The 25,814-nt window shown below is 45.1% G+C and overlaps 1 protein-coding gene across 1 annotated transcript in view; it reads left to right on the top strand.

The window, feature by feature from the left end:
- Positions 1-25,814, top strand: part of FBN1 (fibrillin 1) — a 373,121-nt gene that overhangs the window by 115,233 nt on the left and 232,074 nt on the right. Inside the window, exon 5 of the mRNA XM_073568456.1 lies at positions 23,708-23,803. Within this exon, the coding sequence (XP_073424557.1) occupies positions 23,708-23,803 (96 nt within the window). The remainder of the gene's footprint in view (positions 1-23,707; positions 23,804-25,814) is intronic.

Genomic DNA, 25,814 nt, shown 5'->3' with positions numbered 1-25,814 from the left:
ATCAACATCCTCCGGCGGGCGGCTCAGTCAATGAGGGATTTGAATGCATGCATGGCCCTCTCTCCCCATATCCTGGTATGCATGGTCCACTCACAACCCCTTTCCTGGTATGCATGGCCCTCTCACTCCCCCATCTTGATATGCATAATCCTCACCCCCCTATCCTGGTATGCATGGTCCTCTCACCCCCCTTATCCTGGTGTGCATAGTCCTCTCACCCCTCTATCTTGATATGCATGGTCCTCTCACCCCCCTTTCTTGGTATACATGGCCCTCTCTCCCCATTATCCTGGTATGCATGGTCCTCTCACCCCCTTAGCCTGGTATGTATGGTCCTATCACCCCCCAATCCTGCTATGCATGGTCCCCTCACCCCCAATCCTGGTATGCATGGTCCCCTCACCCCCCTATCCTGGTATGCATGGTCCCCTCACTCCTCAATCCTGATATGCATGGTTGTTGTGAGATCATTTTCCCCTTCGTCACTGAGGTCTGGTGAACTCCCTATTCTGGTAAAGGAAGGTAATGAGCCTGATTATCAGGCACCTGAGTCTAATGAGGATGACTGGCTGAGTGGAATCACGGACTGGATATAAGGCTGCCGACGCCCTTCTGCCCTGCGGGTGATTTCTCTGTGGACTTCTAGGACACCAGTCTGATTCCTGCTCCTCTAAAGCTAAGTTTTCTGTTTTGCCTGTTAGCATTTTTGTTTTTTGTTTTTCCTTGCTTTTCTGTATTCTGCCATTCCCTGCTGGGGTGAGCTGAATCTCCTTTTGCCTGTAGCTCTGTCTTCAGAGTACTGACATAGCTTTTTTGAAGCCTAGCGTCTTCAGGGCCTTTTTCACTGTCAGTCTGTTGGCTCTTATTTTCATAGGGTTTTTCACGGATTGCAGACAGCAGCCTTCCTGTCCTTTTCTATCTAGTTAGCTTGGGCCCCGTCTTTGCTCAGTCTATCTTTCTGTCTGTGTTAGTATTTTCATCTTGCTTCACCGTCATTATATGTTGGGGGCTGCCTATTGCTTTGGGGTCTGTTCTGGGGCAGTTTAGATTTCCCCTTTCTTTCTTTAGGCCTATTTAATTCTCCGGCTGTGATCGAGGGGTCTAGGGCATCGTAGGAACCCCCCACGGCTACTGCTAGTTGTGTTGATAGGTTCAGGGGTCTGCAATCCGATAGCTGCCAACTTCTCTGGTTTTCTGGACTTAGCTAGCATTTTGTTTTTGCCCCCTACGGTGACTCAATCATAACAGAATCACCCGCCATACCGCAGATCCTAGGGTACTCAATAGCAGGAAAGAATTGTGTTTAAAAAAAAAAAAAAAAGTGTGTGTATATTCTTTCCTCTATATCTCTGAGGCCGTAGGGGGAATTTTTTTTTTTCTCTCTCAATGGAGATAAAGCAATTGTCTGATTGTGTGGAGCAGCTCGCTGCGGAAGTGCGGGGAATTTCCGCCTACCTTGCTCGTTCGCATGCTGTTGAACCAAAGATCCCTACACCTGATGTATTTTTTGGGGATCGATCTAAATTTTTGAGTTTCAAAAATAATTGTAAATTATTTTTTGCCTTGAAGCCTAACTCGTCAGGGAGCTCCACGCAGCAGGTTAAAATTGTCATCTCTTTGCTGCATGGCGATCCCCAGGATTGGGCGTTTTCTTTGAGACCAGATGATCCTATTCTGACTAATGTGAACGCATTCTTTCAAGCTTTAGGGTTGTTGTATGACGAACCTAATGCTATTGATCAGGCTGAAAAGACCCTGTTGGCATTGAACCAGGGTCGAGATTCTGCAGAGTTGTACTGTCAAAAGTTCCGAAAGTGGGCGGTCCTTACTACCTGGAATGATAATGCCTTGGCTGCTCTCTTTCGGAAGGGTTTGTCAGAAGCCGTAAAAGATACTATGGTGGGATTTCCTGTTCCCTCTGGTCTGGACGATTCTATGTCATTAGCCATTCAGGTTGATCGGCGTTTACGTGAACGCAGGATTGCACAAGAGGTGTTGCCACCTGTTGAACAGACATCTGAACCTATGCAATGTGATAGAGTTTTGTCTAAGGCGCAACGTCAGGAGTTCAGAAGGCGTAATAAGCTGTGTTTTTTCTGTGGAGATGCCTCGCATATTATTTCTGTTTGTCCTAAACGAGAGAAACGCTTTGCACACACGTTTTCTGTTGGTGGTGTTCAACCTAAGTTTCTTCTGGCAATTACTCTGATCTGCTCCCTGTCCACATTTTCCGCCAAAGCTTTTGTGGATTCGGGAGCAGCGCTAAACCTAATGGACTTGGATTTTGCTAAATGTTGTGGATTTCCGATGACACCTCTGCAGACGCCTATCCCTTTGAGGGGGATTGATGCTACTCCTTTGGCTAAAAATAAACCTCAGTTTTGGACCCAGGTGGTCATGTGGGTTGCCCCAGACCATCAAGAAAATTGCAGATTTTTGGTATTGCATGGTCTGCATGATGCCGTTGTTCTGGGGTTTCCCTGGTTGCAAATTCATATTCCAGTTTTGGATTGGAAATCTGTGTCTGTGGTGAGTTGGGGTTGTCGGTGTGCCTTTAGTGAGGCTCCGGTTTTTTCCTCCTCTCCTCAGTCGCATGATGTTCCTGACTATTTGGCGGACTTTTATGATGTATTTAGTGAGAATGAGTCTGCGTCCTTGCCTCCTCATAGGAGTTATGACTGTGCAATTGAACTAAGCCCGGGGTGTAAATTTCCCAAGGGTCGGCTCTTCAATTTATCTGTACCCGAGCACGAGGCTATGCGGTCCTATATTAAGGAGGCGTTGGAGAAGGGTCATATTAGACCATCCTCTTCACCCTTAGGTGCCGGTTTTTTTTTTGTGGCCAAAAAGGATGGTTCTTTAAGGCCTTTTATTGATTATCGTGCCCTCAATAAAATTACTATTAAATATCAGTATCCGTTACCCCTGATTTCGGATCTATTCTCTAGAGTTAGAGGTGCTTGCTGGTTTACCAAGCTTGACCTCAGGGGGCGTATAATCTTATCCGCATTAAGCAGGGGATGAATGGAAGACGGCGTTTAATACTCCGGAGGGACATTTTGAGTACCTGGTGATGCCTTTTGGGCTCACTAATGCCCCTTCTGTCTTCCAGTGCTTCATGAACGATATTTTCCGAGCCTTTGTCGATAAATTTTTGATTATCTATCTGGATGATATTTTGATCTTCTCCAAGGATTGGGATTCTCATGTGGAACATATTCTGACTGTGTTCCAGATCTTGAGGGAGAATTCCCTGTATGTCAAAGGATCGAAATGCCTTTTTGGAGTACAGAGGATTTCATTTTTGGGATTTATTTTGTCTCCGTCAACTATTGAAATGGACCCAGCCAAGGTACAGGCCATTTATGATTGGGTTCAGCCCACTTCTTTGAAGGACTTCCTGAAGTTTTTGGGTTTTGCTAATTTTTATCGGAAATTTATAGCAAAATTTTCTAGTATTGCCAAGCCATTGACTGATCTGACTAAGAAGGGTGCTGATGTGTTGAATTGGTCTCCTGAGGCTGTTGCTTCCTTTCAGGAGCTGAAGCGAAGATTTACCTCCGCCCCGGTTTTGCGGCAACCTGATGTCTCACTCCCGTTCCAGGTAGAGGTGGATGCTTCTGAGATTGGTGCAGGAGCTGTTTTGTCCCAAAAGGATCCTGTAACATCTAAAATGAATCCCTGTGCTTTCTTTTCCCGAAAGTTCTCTCCATCTGAACGTAACTATGATGTGGGGAATGGGAAACTGTTGGCCATGAAATGGGCATTTGAGGAGTGGAGACATTGGTTGGAGGGAGCTAAACATCAAGTTGTGGTCCTCACTGACCACAAGAATTTGATTTACCTAGAGTCGGCTAAACGCTTGAACCCTAGACAGGCTAGGTGGGCCTTGTTTTTTACACGTTTTGATTTTGTGGTCTCTTTTCTTCCTGGAACTAAGAATGTCAAGGCAGACGCCCTCTCTAGGAGTTTCTTTGCTGATTCTCCTGTGGTGACCAAGCCTGCTACCATCTTAGGCGAAGGGGTAGTTCTTTCTGCCATCTCGCCCGATTTGAGACTTGCTCTGCAGGAGTTCCAGGAGGACAAACCTGAGCGTTGTCCCAGTGGAAAGTTGTATGTTCCTGACCAGTGGAAGAAGAGAGTGATGTCTGAAGTTCATTGCTCTGCATTGGCTGGTCATCCAGGTATTTTTGGTACTAGAGATCTGGTGAGTGGCTCTTTTTGGTGGCCCACCTTGTCTCATGATGTCAGGAATTTTGTGCAGTCCTGTGGGACTTGCTCCCGGTCTAAATCTTGTTCTCGCTCTAGTGGGTTGTTGATGCCTTTGCCGGTCCCCAGGAGGCCATGGACCCATATTTCAATGGATTTTATCTCTGATATGCCGGTCTCTCAAAGAATGACTGTTATTTGGGTGATTTGTGATAGGTTCTCTAAGATGGTTCACCTTGTACCACTCCCTAAGTTGCCATCTTCCTCTGAGTTGGTGCCCCTGTTTTTGCAACAGGTGGTTCGCTTACACGGGATTCCTGAGAACATTGTATCTGACAGAGGAGTTCAGTTTGTGTCTAGATTTTGGAGGACTTTCTGTTCCAAGCTGGGAATTCAGTTGTCCTTCTCCTTTGCTTTTCACCCTCAGACCAATGGGCAGACAGAGAGAACAAACCAGACCTTGGAGTCGTATTTGAGATGTTTTATTTCCGCTGAACAGGATGATTGGGTTTCATTTTTGCCCTTGGCCGAATTTGCTTTAAATAATAGAGCTAGTTCTGCCACTTTGATGTCACCTTTTTTTTTGTAACTTTGGGTTTCATCCTCGATTTTCTTCAGGGCAGGTGGAGCCTTCTGCCTGCCCAGGTGTTGACACTGTGGTGGAGAGAATGCACCAGATCTGGGACCAAGTGGTGGATAAGTTATCTCTCTCCCAGGAAAAGGCCCAGCGGTTTTCCAATCGACATAGGACCATTGGTCCCCAGTTTAAGATTGGTGATATGGTGTGGTTATCATCAAAAAATATTGCTATGAAGGTGGCTTCTCCTAAGTTTAAGCCTAGATTTATTGGACCTTACAAGATTTTGGAGATTATTAATCCGGTCTCTTTTCGTTTGGCTCTTCCTGTCACATTTAAAATCCATAATGTGTTCCATAAGTCCTTGTTGAAGAGGTTTGTTGAACCAGTTGTTCCTGGGGTGGCACCTCCAGACCCTGTATTGGTTGAAGGTAACATGGAATATGAGGTAGAGAAAATACTGGATTCCCGTCTGGCTAGACGGAGACTCCAGTATTTGGTTAAGTGGAAGGGTTATGGTCAGGAGGATAATTCCTGGGTCTCTGCCTCTGATATTCATGCTAAAAGATTGGTGCGTGCATTTCATCAGGCTCACCCTGATCGCCCTGGTGGCGTGGTTGAGGGTTCGGTGACCCCTCCTCAAGGGGAGGTACTGTTGTGAGTTCATTTTCCCCTTCGTCACTGAGGTCTGGTGAACTCCCTATTCTGGTAAAGGAAGGTAATGAGCCTGATTATCAGGCACCTGAGTCTAATGAGGATGACTGACTGAGTGGAGTCACGGACTGGATATAAGGCTGCCGACGCCCTTCTGCCCTGCGGGTGATTTCTCTGTGGACTTCTAGGACACCAGTCTGATTCCTGCTCCTCTAAAGCTAACTTTTCTGTTTTGCCTGTTAGCATTTTTGTTTTTTGTTTTTCCTTGCTTTTCTGTATTCTGCCATTCCCTGCTGGGGTGAGCTGAATCTCCTTTTGCCTGTAGCTCTATCTTCAGAATATTCCTGAGTACTGACATAGCTTTTTTGAAGCCTAGCGTCTTCAGGGCCTTTTTCACTGTCAGTCTGTTGGCTCTTATTTTCATAGGGTTTTTCACGGATTGCAGACAGCAGCCTTCCTGTCCTTTTCTATCTAGTTAGCTTGGGCCCCGTCTTTGCTCAGTCTATCTTTCTGTCTGTGTTAGTATTTTCATCTTGCTTCACCGTCATTATATGTTGGGGGCTGCCTATTGCTTTGGGGTCTGTTCTGGGGCAGTTTAGATTTCCCCTTTCTTTCTTTAGGCCTATTTAATTCTCCGGCTGTGATCGAGGGGTCTAGGGCATCGTAGGAACCCCCCACGGCTACTGCTAGTTGTGTTGATAGGTTCAGGGGTCTGCAATCCGATAGCTGCCAACTTCTCTGGTTTTCTGGACTTAGCTAGCATTTTGTTTTTGCCTCCTACGGTGACTCAATCATAACACATGGTCCTATCACCCCCCAATCCTGGTATGCATGGTCCCCTCACCCCCCAATCCTGGTATGCATGGTCCCCTCACCCCCAATCCTGGTATGCATGGTCCTTTCACCCCCCCATCCTAGTATGCATGGTCCCCTCACCCGCTATCCTGGTATACATGGTCCTCTCACCGACCTATCCTGGTATGCATGGTCCCCGAACCCCCCTATCCTGGTATGCATGGTCCCCTCACCCCCCAATCCTGATATGCATGGTCCCTTCACCCCCCTATCCTGGTATGCATGGTCCTCTCACCCCCAATCCTGATATGCATGGTCCTCTCACCCCCCAATCCTGATATGCATGGTCCTCTCACCCCCTATTCTGGTATGCATGCTACCTCTCACCCCCAATCCTGATTTGTATGGTCCTCTCACCCCTATTAAACTGCACACATACAAAAAAAATACAAAAAACATTTATACTCACCTTTCTTCCCTGTGCTCCAGCGCTGTCCCGTTCTGCCGGAAGCCAAGGGAGGAGCGCCGGAGTACGCGCTTGCCCATACCGCCCTATCCAGTGCCATATTGCTGAAGGCACACTGCAAATGTGACTTCAGTAAAATGGCACCGGATAGCGCTATGCGCATGCACGATTCCGACACCGCACTCCTGCCCCGGTCTCCGGTGAAAAGAGAAGCGCCGCGGCAATGCTCCTTCCCTGAGGAAGGTGCCAGGAAGGGCGCCGAAACGCGTAGGAGGAAATAAAGGAGTACACTGCTACAACATCTTGCATCCCAGGTGATTTGTGAATCTCGGCAGCGCGGACTGCAACACACCCTGCTTCCCACAACTTTCTGAATGAGCGGAGCTGCGCGGCTTTGGCGGGGGATTTGAATCCCGCGCGGCAACGCTCATTGGCTCAGCCAGCAGGGCGGGGGATATGAATCTCGGCTGCTATATCGGAATACCCATAACTTGGGTACAGTGGCATTACTACAACGTTATGGGCCCCGGTGCGAACTTTCAAATGGGGCCCCCCATGCAAAAATACACACACATCTCCGCTCCGTACACCTCGTACACGCGCGGCTCCGCTCCGTACACACACGGCTCCTCTCCGTCCACCTCATTCACATGTGGCTCCACTCCGTATACTTCGTACACATGTGGCTCCGCTCCGTGCACCTCATACACACACGGCTCCTCTCTGCCCAACTCATACACACACAGCTCCTCTCCGTCCACCTCGTACACATGCGGCTCCGCTCCGTACACTTCGTACATGCGTTGCTCCGCTCCGTACACCTCGTACACGTGCGTCTCCGCTCCATACACCTCATACACGCACGGCTCTGCTCCGTACACCTCATACATGTGCGGCTCCGCTCCGTACACCTCGTACATGCACGGCTCTGCTCCGTAAACATCATACATGCGCGACTCCGCTCCGTACACCTCGTACATGTGCGGCTCCGCGCCGTACACCTCATACATGCACGGCTCCGCTCCGTACACCTCGTATATGTGCGGCTCCACTCCGTACACCTCGTACACGCACGCTCCGCTCCGTACACGTCGTATATGCGCGGCTCCGCTCCGTACACCTCATACGCACGCTGCTCCTCTCCGTCCACCTCATACACACACGGCTCCTCTCCGTTCACCTCATACACACGCTGCTCCGCTCCGTCCACCTCGTACACACACGGCTCCGCTCCATCCACCTCATACACACACGGATCCTCTCCGTACACTTCGTATACACACTGCTCCTCTCCGTCCACCTCATACACACGCGACTCCGCTCCGTACACTTCGTACACACACGGCTCTGCTCCGTCCACCTCATACACATGCGGCTCCGCTCCGTACACACCTAGCTTCTCTCCGTACACCGCGTACACATGCCGCTCTGCTTCGTACACACATGGCTCCGCTCCGTCGTACACCTCGTACACACACGGCTCCGCTCCATACACCTCATACACACGTGGCTGCGCTCCATACACTTCGTACACATGTGGCTCCGCTCTGTACTGTACACCTTGTACACATATGGCTCTGCTACATCCACCCTGTAAACCCCTCCTGACCCCACACATAACCTTACCCTCATCCAGCACCATGACAACCAGCACAGCAGAGTCCTGAACACACCGAGGTCTCTGATCATGTGACCCCTGACTCCTCCCCTCCTGTGACCTCATCACAGGTCCTGTGCACACAGAGCAGCCATCGCGTCAGGCCAATTGCAGCCTGGCAGCCAATCAAAGCACGGAGCTGCACAGCCAATGAGCGGCTGCAGCTCCGCGATCGGGCCCCTAAGCACTCCGGGCCCCACTACGACCGCAGTAGATACGTCCCTGCTTGGGTGTTCCAATATGACCGTCGGCTCTGTCACAGCTTCCGGCCTGCGGTGGATTGTGGGATAGCGACACAATCGTCGGAAGCTGTAACAGAGCCGATTGGCAATTATATAGTAGATGATGCATTTACCTGTAATTGCATTACTGCTTCAGAGCAGTTGACAGTTAAGCACATGTTCAGGGCACAGTAAAGTGATGTGTGCTGAAATCATACAGTATTTCACAATATAAAAAAACAACTTAAAATAGGAATGAAGTGTAAATAGTGAAAATGATCATGAATTATGCAGTGCTCATTTTACAATCCAGAATATATACAGTGGCTGGATTAGGATTGTGAGCCATCTCCTGGTCATGGTGTAGCATAGCTGGGAAGGACAGGGTTAAATGCCAGCAATGCAGTGTTTGATTAGAGCACCTGGGTGGTTCCTCTAAAGCAAGGCGCACTTGATCCGAAACTAGCAGCGCTTTGTAAGCAGCGCATGTTCGCTGAGTCCAAAGCGCTGCCGTCTACTGAACTCGGGTGAATCCACATGTGTTCACTAAACCGTGCAGATTCACCACATTCAATATATTCTATTGTTGAAAATTATTTTGCGTAAGTTAGCATCTCCACAAGAGAAATTGAGATGCTGCGGTCTGGAGAGATGCGCCACATGTCCGTCTCAATGGGTGAGCTACGGGCATTTGTGGACGCAGCATAGTGGACATTTTTTTAAATCCCACCCACTATGCTGTAACAGCTGGCTACTGTGGGTTGGACATTGCACAAGTACGCAGTGTCAAATCCGCAGCGATTACTGATCATGTGCACATATCCTTAGAAGCAGGAAGTAGATTCTCTGCATGACATTGCAGGACCATTAAAGATGTCAGCTGTAGCTGTGAGAGAGACATGCTGGGGTCTCTCTCTGAATGAAGTGACTAAGGAGTCAGTGAGTCTGGCGATGTAGCAGAGGCCAATGTGTTAGCTGATGAGTGCACAAAACATGGGCATCAGACTGGATATGTCTTGGATCTGAAGAGAGGCCAGAAGTTGCTTTATTTGACTGAGCTGGGGCTGGCCCAGCCGTGTATGAGTAGCCAGGCTCTGTTCTGTTTAATTAGTGCATGGACAAGGCAAGAGATTTATATTTGAGTTTGTTTTGGTGCTGTGCAACCTGTGGAAAGCATTGAAAACTGCACGTGTTTGGACCAAAACTGCATTGCGTGTGTGAACTCTACCTAAGGTCTAATGTCTAATGCCTACCAGAGAGAGTGGACCCTACAATTGGTGGATAATTCAGGAACGAAGTCCTATAAAGCACAGGTGATTGCAGTGTAAGGATTGGGTGTCCTGGACAAAGGCGGCTACAGCATTGCAGATGAAAGCATGGTGGAGCTGTCCTGCTGGAGGATGACATTGCCTTGGTGTTATGGCGTCCCTGGTGCAGCTCGGTGGAGCACTGATAGCTTGGAGCCATCTCTTTATGTGTAGTTGTGAGAAGGAGAACTGGGGACCGCAATGCCAGGTGCCGGTGTGCGGCAGCATTGGCTGGCACAACTCCTACTTTGCCTGCTCTGCCTACAATGCTATTCCTCATCCAGAGACTTTAGGACTTGGAATTTGGTGACCCTAGAAAGGCCACACTTCTTTATGTGCCAGTCCCTAGGGTGGGGATAAGGTGTATCGATGGCAATGCCAAGAACTATCCCATGGCCCAGATCGACATACGCACAGAGTGTGCTTCCGTGTCCCACGACATTGAACTGGTCAAGGACTTGATGTATGCTATGGGACTTGTGTGCTGAAGTGGTAGTGCCCAGTACTCCGGTATGCCGGCAGGAGTTGGCTGTGGTGACAAGGTCACACATTTGTGGTGATGTACACATAATGTGTGGTGACAAGGTCACATGATGTGCGGTAACAAGGTCACAGGATGTGTGGTGGCAGGATGTGAAGGATGAATTTCCTCTCGCTGTACTAAATATACAGGAGGATTTGGTGTACTGAGCTCAGACCATAATCAGTGGAGTCTGTAGAACAGTGTGCAATGAGTTTGCAGACTCATGATATGTCAGCATTGGTAGTGCAGTGGGCACTGTGTGTAAGGCTGTGTGCCTGCGGAGCAGTATGGTACTTGTGCAGGCGGTGGAGCCTGTGTGTGTGATGTTCTAGTGGCAGAGACTGACTGCATGTTGTAGGTAGTGAGTGTCTTTGTAATGTGTATAACAGAGTTCTGCGTGTAGATTGTAGGTAGCACAGCACTGCATGTAGCCTGTAGGTGGCAGAGTATTTCGTGTAGTCTTTAAGTGGCAGAACATTGTGTATAGTCTGTAGTGGCAGAGCCCTGCATGTAGTCTGTTGATAGCAGAGCTCTGTATGTAAGCTGTAAATAGCAGAGCCTTGCGTAAAATGTGTGAATGATGTTCCCCAGGAGCTGGGAGCCAATGACCAGTTTGGTAGCGTGACCCCCCTGTTGGCACTGTGGATTTGCAGATAATGCCCAGCCCTCTGCTTTGGGCAGAGGGGAGGGGGCTATGTGGCATAGTTGGGAAGGACAGTGTTAAATCCCAGCTCTGCAGTGTTTGATTAGAAGCACCTGCATGGTTTCCCTTAGAAACAGGAAGTAGATTAATTGTGTGACCAGTCAAGATGTGAGCTGTAGGTGAGAGAGTCATGCCAGGGTCTCTCTCTGAATGGAGTGACTGAGGAGTCAGTCAGTCTGCTGGATGTAGCTGAAGCCAATTTGTTAGCTGATTAATGCACAGAACGTGGGCACCAGACTGGATATTTCTTGGAGCTGCAGACTTCTAAATCTTTGCAGAGTGCACTGCTCGCTATCAGGATTTTACGGTATTGCCTGTGAGAATGGGTGGTCACATGAATGCAAGTATGTGATTTGCATACATCTGAACATATTTCGACCAGGCGTGCTCTGCTTCACTAAATTCACTTGTATTGAGCGAGACCAAGCAAGTCTAGTTGGCACATGACTGCATGTTTGCAAATTGCATACTTGTGTTCACTCGCCAGCAATATCAGAGAATCCTGACAAAGTGCAGTATGCTCTGTAAGGAGTCAGAAGTCTGCAATCAAAGAGACTGCAGTTGGCCAAAATATTTTAACATTAATCTTTCAAAAATTCTCTTTTAACTATTCAGCTGGAATGCCATAAAATTAGAATTGTTTTTGATGTTTTTCAGATTACATGATTTTTATGTTCAATAAGCGTCATTTCAAGCATTATTTTCATTTGTCTGTAATAACTATCTTTTGTATGCTCAGCTATCCACAAGTTCCCAGACAAGAATGTTGATTTTAGCCAAATAAGGCTAAAATAACATACAAATTAGTCATGTTCTAGACCAAAGTCATAACACACATAGACAATTTTTATTTTACTGTCTTAAAAATTTACTGCATGTTCACTTCAGTTATTGAATCTATATACTATGCTCTCATGCCACTTTAAAGTTGGAAACCGCTTACCATGAAACTTAAACTAAGATTTATTAATCCTATTTATGCTATTACGCATTCTACAAAATGTCTAGAACCCATTCCTTGATGGAGTTAATTATGTATGTGGGTCGCCCTCCCAAAGCCGCGGGGTACTCGGTACCGGGCCGGTGTCAGGGGGATGTGTCACAGCAGCGGTGCCCCGGTGCGTGGCCCTGGGCGCCCAAAAATCAATGGGAGTTTGTAATGTAGTTTAAGTGGAATAGTTCGTGACGCCACCTGTGGTGTTCGGCAAGTGAGATGTTAGGCCAACGCTGCATGCGGATTCTCTGGGGCTGGTGGTGTGTTGCAGCATAGATGGTGTAGCTCCCCACAGGTGAAGCTGTAGCCCCAGGGCCGTGTAGTTGCAATGGATGAGGAGAGGCGCAGGCAGTGTAAAGGATGGTACTCAGATGTAGCGGTGCTGAGCGGGTTGGCTCAAGAATGAATGGAGGACACCGTGCTTGTAGTTCCAAAGCTTTACTCTGCGGTACACAAGGGTGCCTGCCTTCGGGCCGTGTCCTCCGGGTCAGAGACTCAGTCAACCTCCAGGCAAGATGGAACGCTCCCCTCCAACACTCCGCCAACATGTACCTTTCTGAACGACTCCTCTATAGCGCCTTAAAGTGTGAAGATCTCCTAGTACTGAGTTACACTGGAGTTCCTCCTGACTGATGTTCCCAAGTACTCTACTTGTACGGCAGACAGCTGTAGCCTGCTTCGGGGACTCCCTTCTCCTGAGTCCCGGCTCTCTATCCAGTTGCTGTTGTGCCCCAAGTCTTAGATGGGAGTAGTGCATTTACAGCCAACTACTCCACTGGTGTCTGCTGCAGAACCATAAGTGTCCATACAACCTCGGGGACCAGGCCCCGGCCTTGCGCTGAGAACCTATAGGCAGGCTTCCTCTTCTAACCCACGTCCTCTCTGTTCTCCCTACTCCTTCGTTCCGTACTTGTCTTTCTCTCTCCTATGGAAGCTTAGGTTTCAGTTCTACGTCTTTCTCCTTCTTTTCCTTTCCCGTGCCAGCTGGCTCAGATCACTGAGGCAGCTGCAGCACTCCTTCCTCTATCCCTTCTTCCAGGGATCCTCACTCCTGTCTGAGTGACTTCCTACCCGACTGACCTTCTGTCAGACTGACCTGTCATCCTACACTTTCCCACTCTTTTATGTATCTTAACTCCACCCACCTCCCAGCACGTCCCGTGTTCCAAGCAGGGAACCACCAAAGGTGCTCTGCTACTCTCAAGCACTGAGCCGTAATGTGGTTGTGCAGAACTACCCTGTTGTGTGGGGTGCGAGTGTTGGAGTGTGGAAAGGAGTTCCCACCTTACCTGGATGGTGGTGCACTACACCTTAGGAGATGGTGCAGTACCTCTGTGGTGACCAAGCCTCAGGGGCGCCACATATGGGCTGCCGTGTATTCTCCCAATATTTTTTGATGAAAACTTCTACCATTTGCCTGAGACCTAGATTCCCAACCAGCAGTACATCTACCCTGGGGGATAAGTGCCATTATTACCAATGTAGATGTTAATCAGTCTATTCTAATGTGCTATACACATCTGTAATTGGCGGATGCTTTGAGGTCTATGATCTCAATTTTTTATTGCATTTAATTTTTATTTAATTTGGGCTCAGACTAATATGCTCTTCATTAATATACACAAGCACAGTGTAAAACAAAACAGTCCACATGTATTGATTTTATTCAGTTTAATGCATTTTTGAGTAACATTAGCATACACATATATTGATCCTAATACATATTAAGCTAGGTTCCTTTCTATTTGGGTATTCTGTTTTAGGATAGGTTGCACAACTGATGGGAGCAGAAGCAGAGGTGCGTCATTGCATACTGTCAGTCATGTGCGGACTAGAAACTTTGCCTGCTTCTCTTTATGTTCTGTTCAGAGAATAAGAGAAGAAGCTAGTGTGCAATTGGCTGCAAGCATGCAAATAGCAATACTTCTCGACCTGGCAACAGAAGGTAATGCGGGCAGTATGCTCACTGTCAGGATTCAGCAATCTGAATTTGTAGCATGTGACTACAGCAATTTATTTTCAGTCTGGAAAAAAAACTTTTAAGAAACTAGTCCAAGTGATAAAATACAATCAATATGACCACTTTATTATACAATCAGGCAGATTTCTAAAAAGAGCGTATTAGAAAAAAAACTTCTTTATTGCCAAGCAATAGCTTTCAAGGTAACTAAACATTTTAAGAAATGAAAGATGAACTGTCATTAGTTGCTATGGTCAACAAACGCAGTTTGTTGTAGACATTTTTGATAGTTGAGGCCCACTTTGTTCTTCGATTGGGATCACTGTTGCTCCTATGCTTGGTACACGAAACAAAAAGACTTAAAGTGGAACTGTACTTTCAACAAACTTTGCATAAATCAATCAAGGTGAATATAAGAAGCTTTGTAATATACAGTATTTTGTCATAGAAATCTGCTTCCTTCCTCACCTCTCAGTTACTTCTTCCCCTTCCCCCCTGCCTCCGGATCATGACATTCATTAAAAACACCTCAAATCTGCTTAGAATCCTACTTTGTATTGTCCACTTATATATTTAATAGTTTTTATCTACCAGAGATGAAAATAGTTCTGGAGTAAATACTGAGCATTCTGACCCTTCCTGCTCTAGACTCAATATTTTTATAGATTGCTATCAGTTTCTAGTAATGATTTCCCTTTTGGTTTTCGAAACCATTATACTGAATAAGATTTCATATTTATAGGTAGAATTTCATGCTTCTGGCAGTGAACAGGTCTGGAGTGGACACATCCTAACAGACTAGCCAAACATTTATTACCACAAAAGTTCAATAATTAATTCCCTGACAAACCATAAGAATGTGTAGAATGTCTGGTTCATTCACTCTAGACATGTTTGTAGATATTCAAACCAAACAGGAAAAAGAGCGGTGATTCCCTGGCGCTGCCACAGAGTGAAGACCAGGGTGTATGTTCTCTGGATCTTTATTCATTCATACAACGCGTTTCGAAGTCAGGTTGACTCTTTCATCAGGTATTCCAGATTTCAGCCCAACTTCGAAAAGCGTTGTATGAATGAATAAAAGATCCAGAGAACATACACCCTTGTCTTCACTCTGTGGCAGTGCCGGACACCACCTCTTTTTCGTGTTAGGTTTGAATACATTTCTTCCCACCGGCGTGTGCGTCAGCGGTCGGAACAGCAGCCCTTCATTCTTACAAGTACGGAGTTGTGCCAGGTCACAGCCCAGGCAAGTGAGCATATACAATGCTTTGCTTGCTGTGTCTTATCTTGAGAGTAACATTCTTGGCGTTCCCTCTCTCTTTTTCTTTGCATGTTTATATGTATGGAAGTTAAAGCGTAGTTATTCCGGATGCTTACAGTATATTAGTAAAGCTATGCTTTTGAGCATTGACATGACATGACCATTACACATTGTATATAGTATTTAACCCATAGTTGCTACTATATTTATCTTCATGGGAATTCAGGGGCACTATGACTTTTGGTAATAATAGCAATTAAAATGTCTTGACTTGCTGGAAGCCAGCTGGATGCAAAAAGAGTGTAAAGGGATGCCTTATTCTTCTCACCTGCTGTGGCCTTAATTCCGTATATTGGCCAAGAAAGCTTCATACAGAAACTTTGCAGGGAGTATCCAAGCCTATTCTACTATACTCTGATGTGAATGTAATAATAAATGTAGATTCACTCATTGCAGCTACACATAAAGATAACTTTATGGGCCCGATTCATCAAAGAGTTTATGCCAGTATTCTGGCGTAAAAATCTTTGAAAAGTCACATAATTTTGGCGTAACTAGTGGCAACTCTAAAACTATGCATCTTTTCGCATTCTCACATCATTTTCACCCAGCTCCAACAAAAAGTGGGCAGAGCCTGGGTGGGACAAGGGTGTCGCGACCGCCGCTTGTCAAATTCATTCTGAGCGGTGCGTTCCCTACACTACAAATCATATTCTAGCAGGATCTGGAGTACAATTTGTGGCGAGGTGAACACAGAGGTGCATGCCACTTGTTTAGCATTCCTGATTCATGAATGGAGTCAGCTACCTTTTCATGAATCAGGAGCATCTGACTCCAGCACATTTCCTCATCAATGTCAGCGTGAACAACACTGCTCTTGATATATCGGGCCCTGTGTGTTTATAGAAAATACACATATCACTGTACTTTAAAGTTAAGGAATTGTCTGGGACTTTGACATTTATAGGCTATTCTTAGGATGGGCCAATTATGTCTGATTGGTAGGGTTACGATAAGTCAGCATCCCTGCCAATCAGATGTTACCAGATCCGACGGCGTCTGTAAGTGTTCAGTTGTAGAGCTCCACAGCATAGCTCCGTCAACAGAATAGTGTCTGTGGCCAGCTACTGCACGTCCGCCCCCCCACTGATTCAAATAGAATGCCATGAACAGCTGATCAGCGATGGCCGCATGTCACACCCCCACTGATCAGAGATCGATGAACTATCCTAAGCCATCATTATTAAAGTCCTGGACAACCTTGTAAAGATAGGCATTAGTTATAATTTATATTAAAACAGGTATTTTATCTTCACAGATTATGCCCAGTTTAATGCAATTGTTTAATATGGACATACTCAGATTTTGATTGTAAGGGTATGGTTCCACACTGCGTAGTAGCAGCACTTTGGACGCAGCTGAAAGCCATTCCACCCAAGTGCTGCCCCCCTTTTTTACGCGCGGTGATAACGCATGTGTTCATTGAAAACATGCGGAATCACTGCATCCTATCCATAGACTGGGCTATTTATCTTGCGCAGACTGTGCATCTCCGCAAGATAAATAGACATGCTGCGGTCTATAAAGACGCGCTGCATGTCCGGTTTCGTGGGTGTGTCACCCGCGTATTAGGACGCATAGTGGAGATGGGATTTCATAAAATCTCCGCCACTATGCTGTAACATCTGGATGCTGCGGATTAAACGCTGCGGCTGTACACAGCGTTCAATCCGCAGCAAATCCTGATGTATGGCGCCACGTGGAAACATACCGTAATACACGCTTTCTGTGTGCATTAAAATCATATATTATGGATATGTGTTACAGAGCACACACACACTATTCTGCTGTCAGCATGACATAGACAAAGGGCTCAAACTATAGAATATATTATCTCTGGGAAAACTTCATGAAATAATAATAGACCAAAATATTAAATCTTTTTTGAATAATTCTGTGAATAATTAGTAAAACTAAAAAAATTCTGACAAATTTTAAGATAGCTAGTTCTGTAAGAATGAGAGGCTGAAAATGGCTTCCAGCTCAGCTCTCTTTTGTCTCACTATTTTCTCAGCTACGGGAAACACTCTGCTTTTGAGCTGGTAGATGCCAAACTTTGGAGGGAGACTGGGACTGTGCATTGAAAACACAGGAGAGATGCGTGCTGCTGTCTTATTGCTGTCTCTTGCTGAATATTATTATAAAGAAGAGCAATGCAAGATAACTTGCCGCTTATTATAGAGCAGCAGCAGGAGGGTTGAAACAGCAACTCAGGCTAATACTATTATACAAAGAAAAACACAAAATTTGAGCTTGGTTTGAGTTGATACACATGCAGCATATAAATGCATGTTGACATTGGCCATAAAACATAAAACCTGCAAAAGACAAAGTGAGCAAAAACCCTGCTGTAACTAAATAAGTAAAAGCAAAAGTGCATCTAATTAATACAGTTTTTAGTGATACTGTTTTTGATCAAAAGTGGCATGAAAGCTATCCCACCATACTATTATACAGTCACAGGAGGCTGTGTCTGTGTACAAGGTATTAACAGAGAGATAGCTTGTTGTTTTCTAGAATCAGTCTATACAAACAGCTTTCTTCCCCCCTTTTTTTTTGCGGATAAACACTTTAGATGCGCCTTTGTCCTCCTCTTAAGGGCCTGTCACACTAAGCGATATCTCTAGCACTATCGCTATAACTTGTGACGTTATAGCGATATTTCTAGCGATATCGCTGTGTCTGATACTTACTACCCGCTCCCCCACTGGTTATCGCTGATCGTGCGAGAACGTCCAGGACTGTTTCTCGTCGTCAGCTTCCTGCGGCACTTCCTGTGGAGAGACGAGCGACGAGCGTGGAGCCGGGCGGGAGGACGCAGGATCGCCTAGTGTGACAGGTAAGTAGCGATCCCCATCCCCAGCGATGTCGCTGGTGAGATCTGCCTATGTGGCAGCTCACTAGCGACCACTTAGGCTGGTTTCACACTTGCTTTTTTTTGCAGCGCGTTTTTCCCGCAAAAAAACGCATTGAAAAAACGCATACAAAAGCATACAACTGCTGCGTTTTTTTCAAGCTTTTTTATGAGCATGCATGAAAAAAACGCAGCATTTTTATGCGTTTGTATGCGTTTTTAGTGCGTTTTTACCGCGTTTGCATTTTTTCCAAACATTAGGTGGCCCCTCACACTAACCCAAACCATGACTTTACTAACCCTAACCCTGACCCTAACCCTAACCCTTACCCTAACCCTAACCCTGACCCTAACCCTTAACCAAACCATACTTAACCCTAACCCAAACCCTAACTAACCCTAACCCTGACCCTAAACCTAACCCTAACCCTGACCCTAACCCTTAACCAAACCATACTTAACCCTAACCCAAACCCTAAACCCTAACTAACCCTAACCCTGACCCTAAACCTAACCCTAACCCTGACCCTAACCCTGACCCTAACCCTTAACCAAACCATACTTAACCCTAACCCAAACCCTAAACCCTAACTAACCCTAACCCTGACCCTAAACCTAACCCTAACCCTGACCCTAACCCTAACCCTTAACCAAACCATACTTAACCCTAACCCAAACCCTAAACCCTAACTAACCCTGACCCTAAACCTAACCCTAACCCTGACCCTAACCCTAACCCTGACCCTAACCCTTAACCAAACCATACTTAACCCTAACACAAACCCTAAACCCTAACTAACCCTGACCCTAAACCTAACCCTATCCCTGACCCTGACCCTAACCCTAACCCTAAACCCCCTTAACTAACCCTAACTCTAACCCAAACCCCTAAATTCCATGGTTAACAAAAAAAAACGCATGTGCAAAAAAACGCATACATAAGCATGCCAATGCGCACATATGCGCACCCATAGACTATAATGGGTGTCTTGCTGTAAAAAAACGCATTGCGCGCGCATGCGTTTTTTTGAGGCAAGTCGGACGCACCAAAAAATGCAACAGGATGCATTTTGTGCGCCCGAGCGCATACCGCAAAAAAACGCATGCGCGGTAAAACGCGTACAAACGCATGTGTATGCGCACATAAGCGCATCCCATGCAAAGTATAGGAAAAAAAAACGCATGCGCTATTTAGCGCTAAAATACCGCGAAAAAAAACGCAAGTGTGAAACCAGCCTTAGCGATGCACCAGCGATCCTGACCGCGTCATATCGCTGGTCGGGATCGCTGGTGCATCGCTAAGTGTGACAGTACCTTTAAGGTACTGTCACACTAAGCGATATCGCTAGCAATATCGCTATAACTTGTGACGTTATAGCGATATTGCTAGCAACATCGCTGTGTCTGATACCTACGACCTGCTCCCCCGCTGGTTATCGCTGATCGTGCGAGAACGTCCAGGACCGTTTCTCGTCGTCAGCTTCCTGCGTCGCTTCCTGTATAGAGACGAGCGACGAGCGTGGAGCCGGGCGGGAGGACGCAGGATCGCCTAGTGTGACAGGTAAGTAGCGACCCCCGACCCCTGAGATGTCGCTGGTGAGATCTGCCTGTGTGGCAGCTCACTAGCGATCGACTACTTAGCAATGTACCAGCGATCCTGACCGCGTCATATCGCTGGTCGGGATCGCTGGTACATCGCTAAGTGTGACAGTACCTTTCCTCATTAACCTTTTAGAAGCTGCTGTGTTTTTCTCCTTTATCTGTGCAGCACATCACTCACAGCGCATATTATTACAAGGCTGATAAATAACAATATTCAGGAGGAAGTAAACTGTCTCCAAGTAAGCAATATTGTCACCCAATTTGCATTTCACTGAGTCGCTGTTCTTTGTAATGCATGAATTAATTCATTCACTGTGTTTCTGATTTTCTTTTGATGAATTTATGAAAATAAAATAGCTGAATCATTCTCCAATTCTATTTTATGGACCAGCAAATCTACAAAATGGCAAAGAAAGCCAAATCTTACCAAACCTGTGCACAAGTCTCCACTTTATTATTCAGATGCTTTATAAGATCAGCTCACCTTTATTACTTCGTATCTCACGTATAAGGGAATTTCACCAGATTTTGAACTCAATATGGGAAACTGAAAGTAAATTATACGTCTTTGTATATATAACTGAATTATCTGATTTTCTAATTAGAAATATTTGACTTAAGAAAGGTTTCAGCTACTATCACTTTATTTTTTACCATAACTGATAGGTCCTGTTTAAGGGACCCTCTTAACAGGATACATCCACCTTACCATCTAATCATTTATCGACAGGGTAGTTGATAATGATCTGATCTCTGCAGGATCTGACCCTTAAGAGCCCCATGGGTCCTGAGAACAAAGATAGCTGAGCTCTGCACTGGACTATCTCCATCAGTCCTATAAACAATGACTAGAACAGTGGTGTTCATGTGTGATTATCACTCCATGTGGGTCTTCAAAGCTCTGATCTTGGGATCCGTGAAGGTCCGAACAGTCAGATCCCAGGACCAGATACTATTGTCTATCCACAGGATATGTAGTAAATTATTATGGTAGGCCGAACCTTCTACTTCCTGACAGAGGTATGGACTTCACTAAAGGTTCTAGGATGACAGTCCAAGCAAGTATTATCAATTATTATACAGAATGGGCTAATATAATAAATTATGCCTTTGTTGTATCTTCTGTGTATGTCTTATAGAGTAAGCGAAAAATAAATATAAGGTATAACTTTTAATACCAGTAGCCTTAATCAGTAGTTTTCCTTTACTTTTGCTAAAGTTAATTTCTCTGTATGGAAAGAATATTGTGGAGCACCAGACTATGGCTATGTGTATGTATGTGTTCATTGTGAATGAGCAGTTAAGTTTTTGCTTATTATCGATAAAATAAAATCTTTATGGTTTAAGAGGGATATCCATTTAGTGTATCCAACACAGACAGCTGTTTCATTCTTCTGAGTCTCATCAAGAGGTCTCTGGATTCTGGTTCTGGAATGGAAGTGCTCTGTATAGCAGGACCCAGCCCCATACTGAGAGAATCTTAAAATGTCAGCTGTTTAAGACATGGCCCGGCAATCCTTTCCCAAATGATTATATTGTGCAAATTCAACATTATTCAGTGAAGTTAGGACAGAAAATTGGTGTGGTTATATTGTGTAGGTGCAGTTCTCCAGTAACTACAAGTAAGCATGATAAATATTCTATAGGGCTCTCCACATGACCATGTTTTTTTTCCAAATCATGTGTTTTTGAGATAATCATAGACACATATCCAGTTTTGATCTGAATCACAGACAAAAATCACCCATACAAGTCTATGGGTCAGTGAACGTTACGGATGACACATCAATGCTATCTGTGTGCCGTTCATTTTTACAGTGATACTTTCTGCCCAAACCACGGACAGCATAAATCAGACTCTAATTATTAGAGCTTGGCTGCACAGTTGTAACCAAGTATATTATATTCTTCTCTGAAATGATGAGGTTTTAGAGAAAATTAACTTTAAATAACCGGTCGGGGACCACAGCTAGAAACGAGACTAATCAATGGTTGCCCCTGGCCGACTGTTAGAGGTGATTGATAAGTCTCTCCCTAATGTATACATAGAGAGAAACCTGCCAGTCACCTCTAGCAGCGCTAAGGAGAGCCAACCAGAGACAGCACTATACTAGTCTCAGCTCTGCTTTTGGTCCCCCACCAGGCATTGAAAGTTTAAGTCCTCTGAAATGAGAGAGAATTTTTTTTTACTCCAAATCACTAGGGCATTTCAGAGTAAACATAGTTTGAAAAGCCAGGCAGAAACTATAGGGAGAGACTTGACTAGTCTGACATTGTCTGGCCAGCTTCTACCTGCCTCCCTACGTACACACATGGAGAGACCTGTCAATCAACTGGAGGAAGAAAGGTAGAAGCCGGCCGGAGGTTTCACTAAACAAGTCAGGTCTCTCCCTACAGTCCCCGTCCGGCTTTTGAAATTATGTTTTCTCTGAAATATTAGAGCAATTCAGACTAAAACATACCTTGCTGCAACTATGCAGCCAGGTTTTAATTCATGCTGCCCATGGTCCGGGCAGAATAAATCTGTTGACATGTTCCATTTAACATTGCAATGGGTAGGTAAAGCTGTTTTTTTTTCTTTGCACGCGTGATAATCACAGATAAAACACTGTGGTAAAAACTGAAACACTGACCAAACATTGATGAAAATCCAGTCCAAAAACTGATTAAATCATTCCTTTTCTTAATGTCTGAGAATAACAATGAACGTCTCAAGGCAACCTTACATCCACTATTTGAATCATTTTGTGTTTGGATGTTTGGATATGCCTTGTAGTAATTTATATAGTACTATATTTATCTATTTAGCTGTCAAAATTGGAAAATATATGACAAGCTTTTTTGATTTCAGTCTTTTCTGGGCTTCTTTTATACAGTGCCACCATCGAAGCACTACATTGGGTATTATAGTGTAGCGCAGGAAAATTAGTCCCACAACCTGGGTGCGACTTCCAGCTATACCCCTAATTATTCCAATTGTATTTCTATATTTTTTAAAAAATATTTTTTTCCATTATTCAAACAAAGATTGACTATAAAGGGCCCACAAATAAAAACTCTGATTTAAACAATATTTGTTTGGTGTATGCCAGCATGTTTTACCTAAAATATATTAAATATGTATATATATATATATATATATATATATATATATATATATATATATATATATATTTATAAACTTTCAAGCAGGATTTCACTCCATTATTTACATGCACTTTAGCTTTTTAAAAGGCAAATCCAGCAATACCTTCACATGGCCAGTTCCTTCCTCTGTTACTGAGAAATCTGTGTTTTAATTGAAATACAAATGAAGAACTACTGTAGATCGGAAATCTCTGTTATTCCAGCTCTTTTTCCAGCCAGATCCACCTCTTCTTGTTTGACTGACCGCCTCTATGCTGTATGACTTCAGGCATTGGAGTTGTCATTCTAATAGGAGGCGGCACTGGGCGGGCAATAGAGCTGAAGTGACATAGGTTTCAAATTGACAATAATGCAGTCTGATTTGCATATCAAATGCTGATTTCTCAGTAGTTGAGAAACGGACTGGCCATGTAAAGGTAATGCTGGACTTGTCTTTGAAAGAATTACATGTACATATAAATAGTTTGGGGGGTGAAATTCACTTTAAATATTGCATTTTTTAAATATTGAACCTTACAGCACAAATCTTGGATGGATGGTATATAGATCAGTATACTTTATTATGTAAAGTCATCCAAGAAAAAAGTTCTGGCATAATAAAATGCATATGTACTGGAGTTTGGATATTATTTTATCTGCTTTTTTGATAATATATAGTTTTTTTATAGTTTTGCTTTTACGTGTGTGTAACATTTTTCATGATTCTATTTTCAGTTCAGCAGTGTAACATCAGATGTATGAACGGTGGCTCCTGCGGCGATGACCACTGTATTTGTCAGAAGGGTTATACGGGAACACATTGTGGCCAACGTAAGTACTTTTTTTTCATGCCCAATTACTTAACCACAATAACATTTTGATTTTCCACAACTACAAAATTCAGCAGAAAACATCACACACGCAGAGGAACTCATTTCACTAATGTTAAGGGTCGAGACAGAACACCTTGACCCGTGCGACCCTTACATAAAATCCATATCAAAATGGTAAGCAGACTATAATGACCACCCTGGTGACACTTAATGTAAGGTGACCCTTGCATAAAGCTTCACAAGGGTGGCCTTTATATCCTGCTTACCACTTTCATGTGGATTTTATGTAAGGGTCGCACGGGTCAAGGTGTTCTGTCTTGACCCTAAACATTAGTGAGATGTGTTCCTCTGAGTGTGTGTAATGTTATTCCCTTCAGATGTTTCCCATTCAGGCAGCATACCCTCATATTACAAAGGAAACGCAGATGCAAATCACTAGCAAGGAAGGACTCAGCCCATTTTATAAAAATAAAGTTAAACTTTTCTAGTGAAACATATGTACAGTAGGAATCAGGTGCAAACCTTATTCTTCACAACTTCTATTTACGCAGAGGTACAGGCATATTGGTCACATGTGGCGGCACGTTACTTATTAACAACAACATTTCAGCTTTGACTTGACTACTCCATTTTTTTTATCTGTCCTTCACTAATCAAGACCCAATTCCATGCAGCAAATGTGCATCAGCCTGACAAATTCAGTATCTCTTTACTAAGACCCCAAGTTCCTCCAACACATTGCCTCTTCAGTCCCACTTCACTTAAGCTGTTTCGGGTTACCCACATCCCACAGCTATACCTGTTTGGGCTCCTTACTGTACCAACTGCACCTTAGCTCTTCTTTCTTGTCTGTTCCATTTTCCAAGATCCAGGTTGTTAAGGTCATTAAGTTCCAGACTGCCACTTTATACAGTACAGTAACAGGTCGTTTGTGACCTATCTGAGACAAAGAGCCGGCTCTCTGGTGGAAACGATGGGAGCTGGCACCCCAGTGAGAGATGCTAAATTCTCTGGTCGCCTCTTACTTTATGTAAAATGATGGTGTTCTGAAGGCAAAATCCCACCCACCTTAATCAAACCCTGGCCACGCACCAATTCCATTGGCTGGCTGCAAGTAGGCAAGGTTTCGGCTGCAGGTGGGCGGGGATTCATCTGCATTAATTTAATCTTAAATGTGTGTTTATCTATGGTGAACACTTATTTGAATGGGATCTGGGTCGCCCTCCCAGGGCTGTGGGGTACTCGGTACCGGCCGGTGTCAGCGAGATGTGTCACAGCAGCAGTAACCCGGACCGTGGCCCTGGGCGCCCAATTAATGGGGAAGTGGAAATGGTGGATTATAGTCAATGGAATAGTTTGTGACGCCACCTGTGGTGTTCGGCAAGTGAGATGTTAAGCCGATGCTGCATGCAGATCCACTGGGACTGATAGTATGATGCAGCAAAGATGTAAAAGCTCCCCACAGGTCAAGCTGTAGTCCCAGGGCAGTGTAGATGTGGTTGGCACGGGGATGTAGCAGTGCCGGAAGGGTAGGAAGCAGACAAAACACAGCGGGGTGCAATTTCTGTACCTTTACTTGATAAATGCAATCCAGGGTCCTGATTACAGATGGTACCAGAGCAGGCTAGCCTGGAAGCAGCTCAGGGATTCTCTCTCAGCAGATGGCCTGTGCAGTCTCCTTCCTAGCGCTTATTTCAATGAAGTACTCCTAGTACTGAGTTACTCTGAAGTTCCTCTCAATTTTCTTCTTCTCTCACTCCTCATATGGCAGACAGCTGTAGCCGCTATTCCTCTCTTGGCTCACTCCGTGCTGTTGTGCCTCCGAGTCTTAGATGAGAGTAGGGCATTTATAGCCTCCTACTCCTCTGGTTTCTGGTGCAGGACCGTCAGCATCCATACACCCGTGGAGACCAGGCTCCAGTTCATGCTTTCTCACTGGGAGGGAGCTCTCTTTCCTCAGCTCAACCTCCAGCTTCTCTCCACACGTCTGCACATCATGGACCTCCTCA

The sequence above is a fragment of the Dendrobates tinctorius genome, unplaced genomic scaffold (assembly GCF_039654945.1).
Source record: "Dendrobates tinctorius isolate UK_male_01 unplaced genomic scaffold, ASM3965494v1 ptg000022l, whole genome shotgun sequence".
NCBI lineage: Eukaryota > Metazoa > Chordata > Amphibia > Anura > Dendrobatidae > Dendrobates > Dendrobates tinctorius.
Note: the sequence above shows the minus strand (reverse complement) of the source record. Positions and strands in the feature narration are given on the sequence as shown.